Below are 12026 nucleotides of genomic sequence, written 5' to 3'. Positions count from 1 at the left end.
AATCAAAGTTTATAGATTTGTTCATTAAAAGATATATATTAAAATAATCATACCACATCCTTCAATTGCTGTTGTAATTTTTCTTTTTCTTTATTCAACCGTCCTATTTCTTCTGTATTCCTCTTTGTTTTTGTACTTGTCATTTCTAATAACGCTATATTTGCATCTTTTTCACTGATGGCAGCTTGAATGGCTTCCTGTCTGAAATTATATATATACAATTGATTTAGAAAACTGTTCAGATCTGCCTGAAAGTGACAATAAGCTCTTTTCAATCTAAATAATTTGTCTCCACTAAGCCTTTTAGCATACTAATTGCTTATTATGCATATTACTCTAGACATTCTAGCGGTTTCATCACGTAAAACAAGAAAATATGGAATGTTTCAGGAAATAGCTTTCGGTTTTCTGTTCTACATGACAAAACATGACTTGGGCAACACAAATGGATAATATTGCTTCTTTAAAGCCAGCCTTTTAATGTCTCTTCTCTGTGTAAAGAATGTTCACATACATATATATGATTATACTTACTTCATTTCAAATACTTCTTCTAAATGTTTAAATCTTTCTGCTTGTAATTTACGTAATTTCACATCTTTTTCTTCCAGTAATTTATTTAAACTAGAGATTTTACCATTATGATCAGCTGTACCATGACGTAAACCTTCAATTTCAGCTTTCAATTCATTTACCTAAACATATTATAAACTATAGGGTTTAGTCTATACCACCCAAAAACATTCTCGTTTTCAGACAATTGTTTCAAAAAAATCTGACGAAGGAGGGCGGTTTTCTTTCTGTCAAAGGATCACCGTGATCCCCTTACTACAGGAAATAAAGATTCACAGTTTTCAATGAGGATATACATTTTAAAACCTTTTTTATAAGCATTTTATGAACTAGAATTAATTTACAACATCATACTATCCAGCTTGAGACCAAATTTTGTTGCCATATCATCGGTGAAGTGTCAAAAAGGTGTATCTCGGGAAATTAGTCAAATACACTTTTTTGCATTTTCAAAATATCCCATTTAATATGCACATTTCCGTCTAAGCTGTGTATCTCTACGCCAATTAGAACTGTTCTGGGTATCATGTGTCCAAATGGTGTATCTTGATTTGTGGACATTTTGAAATGCAAAAGGTTCTATTTCTTAATCTTTATAAATTCTTAGATACATTTCACCGACGATATATAGTTTTCATGATTTTTGTGAATGTGCAGTAATCAATGAGAATCATATTTTAAAAATTTTTCGAAGCATTAATTTACTACAGTATACCTAGTAGTAAGGTTGAACCCAAACTTTGTTACCATTTAGCTTTTGCTATTTTTGCCAAGGTTATCACGAAAGAGAAACCATTGAAATATCATATTTAGAAAGTTTTGGTATTTTAGTACTCATAAATCACTCATAATGAACTTGTCGACAGATAAAACAATATTAGGAAATAATAATGACTCACTTTGGTCTTGGTTTCCTCCAAATGTTGTTGTTGTTCGGCCATATCCATTTCTCTTTCAGCCGTTATTCTGACACTTTCTCGTAATGCTTCTTCTAATTCTTCTATACGGTTTGCTTTGACATCTACTTCACTCTATAAAACAATAGCACTACTCAGCAGGGGAGGTAACTCTTCCATGTACCCCTGTTATCTCCCCTAACACCACAAGCGTCAGAAAGACATTATCACCATCATACCACACTGTACCTACATGTAACTCGAGTATCCCTCAATTTTGTGTTTTTGGCCCTCATGTCATTCGCATTCATTCAATATGAAATCTTTGTTTGAAAATTGTAACCAGCGGCTGCCAGGCTATGGATAGAGAACAAGCTAAAAACAAACACGATTTTTGTACAATCGGGGGCAATAATCCAGAAAGTTATGGTCTGAAATGTGCAAATATCAAAAGGGACTGAGATCTTTGGGATATGAAGATATGTTTTAAGTTTCATCAAAATTGGATAAAAATTGAGACCTCTAGAGGGTCCACAACCTCGTATTACATACTTTTACACAATTTCCGTACAAAGAGCGGCCATTTTGTTGGGCAGTTTCATTTCAATTTTCCCGAAATTCAAATTCAACCTTTATTATGTTGGAATGGTGATATGTTTAAACAGTTTTTAAAATCGGAAAAAAAATTGTGACTTGTAGAGAACCTGCAAGCTAAAACTGCGATTTTTCAAACAGGGGCCATAATCCAGGATGTTATGTTCGGAAATACGCGATTATCAAAAGGAACCAAGATTTTAGTGTGTAACGGTGATATATTGACACATTTTTTTTAAATCGGATATAAATTGTGACTTCTAAATTTTGTACAATCAAGGACCATAATTCAGGAAGTTACAATCCGATATGCGCAAATATCAAAAGGAACCAAGATCTGTGGGTTATAAACTTGTATTTGAAGTTTCAACAAAATCGGATCAAAACTATGACCTCTAGAGGCTCCACAACCTTGATATGCCAGATGTTTACAATATTTGCGTGGGGGGGGGGGGGGGCATTTTGGTCCGATTTTCATGAAATTCGAACTCAACCAACGATACGGTGTAACGGTGATATATTCGAACGTTTTTTTAAATGAGATAATAAATGTGACCTCTTGAGGGACCACAAGCTAAAAACGCGATTTTTCGTACAATCAGGTGCCATAATTCAGGAAGTTGAGATCCAATAAGCGTGAATATCGAAAGGAACCAAGATCTTTGGGTTATTAACATGCATTTCAAGTTTCAACAAAATCGGGTGAAAATTGTGACCTCTAGAGTCCACAACCTTGATATACCATATTTTTACACTATTAGCGTACGAGGGGCAGCCATTTTGTCCAGCAGTTTTGGTCCGATTTTCACGAAATTCGAACTCAACCATCATTAGGGTGTAACAGTGATATATTCAAATGTTTTTTTTAAATTGGTTAAAAATTGTTACCTCAATTGGGACCACAAGCTAAAATCGCGATTTTCGTACAGTCAAGGGCAATAATTCAGGAAGTTACGATCTGATATGCACATATATTGAAAGGAATCATGATCTTTGGGTTATAATCATGTATTTTAAGTTTCATCAAAATCGGATCAAAATTGTGAGCTCTAGAGGGTCCACAACCTTGATATACCATATTTTTACACCGTTTGTGTACAAGGAGCGGCCATTTTGTCAGGCAGTTTTGGTCCGATTTCCACGAAATTTCAACTCAACCGTTATTAAGGTGTAACGGTGGTATATTCAAACGGATTTTAAAATTCGAATAAAATTGTGACCTCCATTAGTTAAAAAACATGATTTTTTGTACAATCAGGGGCCATAATTCAGGAAGTTACGGTCCAATATGCGCGAATATCGAAAGGAACCAACAAAATCAGATAAAAATTGTGACCTCTACAAGCTAAAAACTTGATTTTTCGTACAATCAGGAGACATAATCCATGAAGTTACAGTCCGATACATGCCAATATCAAAAGGAACAGAGATCTTGGAGAGATAAATCTATATTTCAAGTTTCGTTGAAATCAGATAAAAATTGTGACCTATAAGGTGTCCACAAACAATTGTGGACAGACAGACGTATGGACGTTTGGACGGACTGGGGCGACAGCAATATACGTTCACATGAAAATGTGGGCGTATAAAAATCTGCTAAAATTACCCAAAATCATCTAATTTTTACTTTTGTCTAGTTTAAAGCTGAGTGTTTCATTCTGATAATGAATTTCAAATTTACAAGCATTTACATCCATAATCAATTGGGTTGTTTACTGTTGAACAGTGACCCAGAAATTAATTCTTGTGAACTAAAAAATATCACAATTCAAGGTTCTATATTTTTCTTATCTGTTCAATCAACATACTGTTTACAGGAATTGGCTCAATAATTCTGTTTTACCTTACTATATGTAATCAATAGTGAAATATAGAAAATGTACAAACCAACAATTGTGATGAATCCTCATTTAAGCCAACTTCACGTTTCCATGCTTCTTCTAATAACTGGGCATTCTTTTTTTTCTCAGATTGTTGATTTCTCTTCAATGTTCCCATTTTTGTTTTATATTCTTTCACAATTCTAGATAAATAAAAAAATAAAATAGTTTAATTCATACACAAGATACAAATTATCTAAATTATATTATATAAGTGATATAGAACAAAATATGAACTAGTCTATTAATACCAGTAAGTATTCACTTTTGCAGACAATAAATTTAGCGCACAGATTACTGTCAGGTACAGTGTAGGTATTACCATTACGAGTACGAGTGGACCTGTTAGTGAACGTGGTAGAATAGTCCATATTTTGAGCATAATCTGGCATCCATGTTGTATTATCCATTCAGATAACAGCATGATATTCATGACTATAAATTTTAAGGTTTTACTAATAAATATTTTTTTCAAAAAATGAAGTCAAATATTTAAAAGGATATAAAAGTATTGCTAACTTTAGACTGACAATTAATGAAAGGAAGAATGAAATTACTTCTGTTCTTTGTTCAGTCATGAACTACTTGATTAAGAAACTATTATTCCGGATAAGTTAATCAATATAGCAGGGTGAGCTTCAATTAGGTTGCAACTATTCAGAAAAAAAAATACCCCGATATTTTGCGATATTTGTAAATAAAATATCGCGATATCATGAATTATCGTCTGGAGTAAATTATCGCGATAATTACTGATATAAAATTGATATAACTTGGGGTGCATAAATGGATTAATGTATCCATTTGGTATTTAGCAATGTATGTGAGATGCACTGATGAAGTGAGACGTATATACATGTGCTGGGGTAAAATTATTCCTGTAGGTATTGTTACCTCAGATCATTCTATTCTGATCAGCTGGAATGCCCAGAATACCGAATAAATATTCATTAACTCAATATCTGGTTAACAGACTTGTCAGGTATTCTTTTTAAACTAAAATATCCCCATGTGAGTGACAGAAGAAATGCTCTTTTTCGTGTCAGCAGCAGTGTGTTTTCGCCCTCTGCCGAACTGTCATCAGAAATATTCCGATTGATATAGACAGATATAAGCTCTGAGGCCATTTTATTCAAAGAATAAAAGAAATATTATCAAGATGATTTTTCAATGTAAAATATCAATGGGTAATCATGAACGATAAATCACCTCTTCGTTTCTATGGCGACGTATATTGTCGCATGCAGTTTAACTGTATCATTCAGAGTAGGGGTATCCTTACCGTTATAATATCAATCATAATTATAAATATTGTGGATGCTTTCTTTGTGGGGGTATGGGACCAGACTTTATCAAAGCGTAGCCAACACGTGTATGATAACGATTAATATTATTCAGTGAAATGTACTTGAGCCATGAGACTAATGTCGGTCAGTTGGTACTTTGCGTTAAAAACGGCTGTCTCAAAGTCTGTTGTGGAATTTGGAAAATGGAATAGATCTAGTATCGGTAATTGTTACAATTTGATTTCTTCTTCATTTTTGGAGTATATAGAACAGATTTAATGTGAATTGTGATAAAAAATGAAAATATCGTGATATTTTTTAGAATTATCATTATATATCGTGATAAACCAATATTCGAGATTTGCAGACGATAATTTTTATCAGCTGACAAAATTATTGCAATATCCCGGAAACCTTAGCTTCAAATCATGATTAACAAAATAAAACATACTCATTTAAGTCTTTGATTTTCTCATCTTTTTCTGTTTGCTCTGTTTCAGTCTTCTTTAACTCAGCAGTCAGACGCTCAACCTCTTTTTGGGCTCTTAGAGCCTCACTCTGATGCTGTTCTATGGAACCTTGAAGCTGCATCAAATGTTTTTCGGATGTTTCAGTTTGTTCTTTACTGTGTACTTCTTGGTTACCCTGAAACAAAAACATAATATCGGAATGTCAGTGAGATTTCTCAGGTAGACATTAGCTGCTAGACCTGGCCCAAATAAGAAGTCTGCTTATAACCAACGACAGTTTCCTGATATTTTGTTGGATAAAACTTAATGTTATCTCACCTCATCTGATTGTTTATTTAGTTTATCCACTTCTTCTTTTTTCTGTGTCAGTTCTGCTTCTAACTGTCTAATCTTAGACTCACATTGAAATTTCTCAGATTTTAATTCTGTTACCTCTTCACGTAGTTCACACAACTCTGTCTGTTGATATATAATTACAATATTCCATTAAAAACATCATTACACAAACATTTCTTAGAAATAAGACCTTGCGTTAATGAGAAGGATCACTAACCCTCATATTAAATCACCTCAATATGAAAGGAAAGGATGGCTTTCAAGTTTTCACAGACAAAAATTACATACAAGTTTATGCTCAAGCTAGAATTGCGATAAGGTTCCTTCTAATGATTAGTAAAACAATCCTAACAGACTTGAAAACAACTCTAGAGTTTACAAGGTTATGGTGACTGGCAGGAACTCTGTGAAAAACTTTTGTACGAGTCTTAATATTGGTAGGTCTAAACTAGTCTGAAATCCCAGCAAGTTTGGAAAAAAAAATCAGAAAAACTCTCACCTTGGGGGATGACAATAATACAGTTATCAAGAGCTAATCTTTGACCTGTAGAGTCATTTGGTTAGCCAGATTCCATCATGATACAACAAGTTTCAAAAAGAAAGTTCCTACAGCCAGAAAGTTTATTACCCAGTAGTCTTTCCTTAAACTTACCTGTTTACTGTTAAGTTCTTGCTGTAATTTTTCTATTTGTGATTTTAACTCTTGCATATTTTTACTAAACTGTTCTGTTTCTTCATGATGCTCTTTATGTACCTGATCTCTCTGTTCTTTTAACCTGTAAAATTACAAATATATATTTGGTTGATCGTTATCTCTTCTCAGAGATACAATTTAATCTTGCAATTCTAAATCTAACAATATCAGATCATGATGATAACATGTGAGAATGTTTTCAGATTTGTGTAAGCCCTTAGCCCACCACAGATCAATTTGCTCAAACACACAAAAAATTGAATTCTATTTCTGGAAAATGGGAATGTTGAAAATAATTTTAAAAAGCTATTTCATAACTAACAATTTGAAATAGAATAGTAATATTTGGAAGATCCAACTCTTCTAATTATCATTTCTATCAGAGCAGTGCTAAACAATTAAAGTCATTTTTCAGCATCAAGCTATGGATGTTAAATTATGATCTGAGGTCACAAATAATTAATCTGTCAATACCAAAACAGTACATCAGACATCATATTGATTATAGTCATATACATCTCATTATTCTAATAATAAATGTATCCTACAACAGGTATCTCTAATGAGAGATGTACCAGTACATGCTACAGATGGTGTTAAGGTGTTCTTCTAGAAAAAAAAGTTTGACTACATCAAGAATAAGCCAATGATTTCCAGCAATTTTTATCAAGTTTCATGAAAAGCTGAGAAATAGTGCTTGAAAGCTTAGTGGTTCAAATGGGCCAAGGGCTCAATCAAACATTCACCTCTGTTAATGCTTTCAGAATGTTCCAAAGAATGGCCCTGTCCAGCTTCATTCAGTTTTGTTTGCAAACAGCAGAGAAATAAGAAATCAAATGAATTGTTCACAAGAAAGAAGAGAAGAGACAATGTTATCTAAAGCATAGACTTGGACCATCCATGTACCCCATAAACAACAATCTGTACACAAAGTCACAAACACAGCAGACAATTCAAATTGTAATTAGAACTACTGGTAGATAATAAATCAAACATACTGTAGATGCACAATAAATATCCCTGTCCATCTGTAGTATCATATATCAATTACACATCTGGACAAAATGGACTACCCTTCCTTACACACAACAGACTTTGTAGCTGTGATCCATCTAGACTTTTTAAATTAATAACCATATTTCTCTTATTGAGACAGCTGTACTCAGTCAATACCTGGCAAGCACCATCGTTCCTTTCATCTACTATTATATCTAATATTTCTACCATCAAATCTAACACCTTAGGGACAGATTGTATTTAATCTGGCAAAAAAAAGAAAGAGAACCAAGGTCTACCATCAACAAACATAATTTTTTCTTTTTCTGTGATTGATATACCATACATGAAAAGAACCATATGTCCTCAGCACATGGAATATCATTATGACCAAGACCATACCTGACAAGTCCAATTACTAATTACAGAAACTAATCTGATTTGTGTCAGTATGATGTGCTATTTCGAAGATATTTATTTCGAAAGATTAACCAGAAATCAACAATGGCTCTATCTGTGAATCTACATTTTTAAATATTGACAATAATGACAGATTCAGGTAATTAGTACATATAAATTTTACAGCAATTTTGGTAATTCCATAAAATTACAAGCTTGCAGATTCTTCATAATACTTCAAGTAAGTAAAGTAGCCTACTGATATCCTAAAAAAAATTCTATAATCCTGGAAATAAAAAAAATTGTGAGAATCAGCCATGTAACGAATGCAGCCTTATTCAGTAGTTTACAATCCAGTCAATCAGCACATATAATGGTAATTTTGATAATCTTATCAATACGCATTAAGCGTGCAGGTTATTCATTCCTACAAGCCTCTGATTAGATAGTCCTGACCATGGTACCCATTTGTAACATAAAAATATTGTTGTTGTCTATTGCAATCATTTTCCTTTGTGAGAATCGGCCATGTCACAAATGCAGCCTCATTCAGTTTACGATCTAGTTAATTAGCACAAGTAACAGTAATTTTGATAATCTAGTCAATGCACATTAAGCGAGCAGATTATTCGTACCATGAAGCCTGTCTGTGAGGTAATTTTATACAGTTTATTTGTACAATGAGTTGGTACTACATGTAGTCTCAATGATTCAGCCTCATATATCACATTATGTCATTGTTGAAAATTAGGAATCAAGTTATCTCCTCTATTACATGTGTTATAGTTGCACATTTCCTTGTAGTCTTTGATTTTTACATATTTTTTTCACACTATGACATATTCCCATAGAAGAGTAAAGTTGTCAGCATAACCTGGAGTCACACAATATGATCTATATTGGTATTTAATAAACATGTCAGACGCTTTATTCAAAGCTGATTAAATTCTATAATTCAGAACAATTACTTTGTAATTAGAATTCAAATTCTTTCTTTTTTTTAAAATTATTTTTCAACATATATACTTTGTTTATCAAGATAAGTAACATCCTGCATATAAAGAAATAACACTTGTCTACATCCCTTTATGATATATAAAAATATATATAAAAACTATGTGACCTAGTCTTCATGTTCTCTCTGGTTCTTTCCATGACCTTTTAAGGTAAAAAATACTCAAGAATTTTTGAATTTGTATAGCTTTATTTATGTGAGGTGATTTTTATTTTTACTCGATGTAGTATATGCCATGTACTCAGGTATAAATTTGTGTATTTAACTAGTGTATTTGTAAATCTGTGACCTGCTTAATTTTAAACAATAGCTTCTACATCCTTCCTCACCACATGTATACCAAACTATTTCAAATATAAACCACTGGGTATATGTACACTGCTGGTTTATCTATTTAAAACTCTACAAGACTTAATTTAAACTGACTAAAATATAATTCAATAATTAAAAAAACATCAACAACTCACCCAACACTCGCCATGTTTCATTTTTTGATAAAAGATTTTTTATAAAATCTGTAATCTAATTTTATCTCTTATACACTGATTTCAAAAGAAAAAACACGCCTAAGACTGTTAACATTCTTCTCAATTTAAATATTTTGAAATCCAGAGTCAGCAGGATAGCCAATCTTTAAATTTCATTGAAAATAAGCTCTTCTTAGGAATCAACAGGATATAAATTCATCTAATGGTTAAATACAAAGTCACAGTGACCAGAAACAGACATATTTTAAGATTTTTATCTTCCACATTTTAACAACATTTTGTGTATGCTAAAAGTTAGAAGTGAAATGAAATAATGTATGATCCTTTCACTACTGGACACTATGGTCACCAGTGTCCTGGCTAAGTGGGTAAGACAGTGGCTCGCTAGCCTAGATGTCAGGTGTTCGATCCCTGCATTGGCCAAGAAAGTTAGTTCATCAGGATGGACGGCCTGACAAGGGAGAGAGAGAGAGAAAGAGATGGGGTTTACCGTCCACATGACACAAACTAGGACATTTCGGGACTAACACATGGTTCAATTTTATTTATATAATTCGCTTGTGCGTAGGGGTCTTTAGCAGTGGGAGGCAACTGGAGGACCCAGAGAAACCCCACGAGGTTGGACAGGCAACCCTACTCAAGTTGAGTCAATGAAAGACCTTATTATACAGAGCGCATGTGAATCCACTAGGGAATGCACTAGGATACTGAGGACCCTAAGAAAACCCACAAGGTGAGACAGGCATCGATATGGTAGTGACAAGACCAAACATAGTGGAATGGCCAGGAATTATATGCAATGCAGTGTGCTAGGAGGGAAATTTACCCAGCTGCTCCTAGCCAGGCCCTCTGTTCTGCCCCACTGAACTAGTAGTATCTCCTGGTTAGTGAGCCAGTGCCTTACTCACTGAGCCACCATGGCTCTGTACATGAAACAAATAAATAATAATCAGATGTATAATGATGTTGTTACAAGAAATTGAATTTTTGGCAACTAGATCTGAATAAAACTTACTTGAGTAGGTATTTCAAATAATCAGTATCCATTGTCAAATCATTTATTATTATTGTTGAAAATAAAATATATAACACACTACACCATCAACTAGTGTGGTGTATTCCTACTAGTAAGTAAAAACATAGAGATAAACTTTCATATATATACTGTATATTTACCACATGTGTTTATATCAGTCACATGCTATATATTAACCAATCATCTTTATACCTTTCTCATCCATTCATGCTACAAATAACGTTTACAGTTCTCTATGTCTTCAATATGAAGAAAGACTTCCAGATTGACAAGTTTTTTTTTTAATAAACAACATACATGTTCTGTTTTATAAATAATATATTTACTATTTAATGGTTATCTTTTTTTTTTATATAAATAATATAACTAATAATAAAGTTTCTTTTTATATTTTGTTTTTTTCAAAATACAATGAAAAATGCACACAAGTTCCAAGAAAAAGTAAACATAACATATTCAAAAATAGTCACATATTTATTTATTCACTGCTTTTTAGCAAAATGAATCAAACAATACTATATTTAAATAGCTGTAAAAAGCATGTAGGTTCAAAACTGTTAATATACAGCCATCTCAAGTTCACATTACTTTCTACTGATTTTGCATCGCTATTGTCTGTTGATGTCTAAACAATGAACATCCACGAACCTCAGTACTAAGACAGTATCTAATCTTCATATCTTTATTTAATTGTCTAAATAACTATCAAATGAACACATTTTATCCCTAATATTTGATAAATATAAATGAGGAAAATGATTACACATATCTATTGGCCAACTGCAATTGTATCTTTAAGGAAACTTTGAAACCTAATTAAGAATATTTTTAGCAATACTTAAATAATTGTATCAGAGTTAAACAAGCGGTTGCTATTCAAGATACATGTATGCTCACATTATGCAAAAGATGGACAGAGATGTACGATTTTTCAGACACTCAGGGGCCCTAATCAAGATCTTTGGGATATAATCCTATATTTCAAGCAAGTTTCTACAAACAAAATACAGACGGATGGACGGACGGACAGGGATGACAGTAAAATATGTCTACATGAAAATGTATGCTTATAAAAAGAGTTTGAAGATAAAGTAAGCCCATGATTTATAAGACCTGTATATAAGACCTGTTTTCTGAATAATTTAAAGTCTAATAACCTGAGCAGAACTTAAGTCAGCATCAAATAACCATAGAAATTACTTAGACTGATGATTAACAGATATCTTCATCTTACAGATCAGTAGAATGATAAAATCATTATTTATATTACTTCCCACTCATTCATGTCCTTGTACCATTTCATAGAAAACAACATTAAAGAAACACTCTAATATTCCTGACAACATAATGAATAATTTTTACT

At 32.7% G+C, this 12026-nt stretch overlaps 1 protein-coding gene across 1 annotated transcript in view; it reads right to left on the bottom strand.

Annotated features, from left to right (window-relative positions):
* LOC126828700 (ELKS/Rab6-interacting/CAST family member 1) overlaps positions 1–12026 on the bottom strand; it is a 44505-nt gene that overhangs the window by 4920 nt on the left and 27559 nt on the right. Inside the window, exons 8-14 of the mRNA XM_050558641.2 lie at positions 6688–6811; positions 6018–6158; positions 5681–5874; positions 3951–4086; positions 1473–1604; positions 535–695; positions 54–201 (exon numbers count right to left, since the gene is read on the bottom strand). Of these exons, the coding sequence (XP_050414598.2) occupies positions 54–201; positions 535–695; positions 1473–1604; positions 3951–4086; positions 5681–5874; positions 6018–6158; positions 6688–6811 (1036 nt within the window). The remainder of the gene's footprint in view (positions 1–53; positions 202–534; positions 696–1472; positions 1605–3950; positions 4087–5680; positions 5875–6017; positions 6159–6687; positions 6812–12026) is intronic.

The sequence above is a fragment of the Patella vulgata genome, chromosome 7, assembly GCF_932274485.2.
Source record: "Patella vulgata chromosome 7, xgPatVulg1.2, whole genome shotgun sequence".
Taxonomy (NCBI): Eukaryota; Metazoa; Mollusca; class Gastropoda; family Patellidae; genus Patella; species Patella vulgata.
This window is presented reverse-complemented; position numbering and strand designations above follow the sequence as displayed.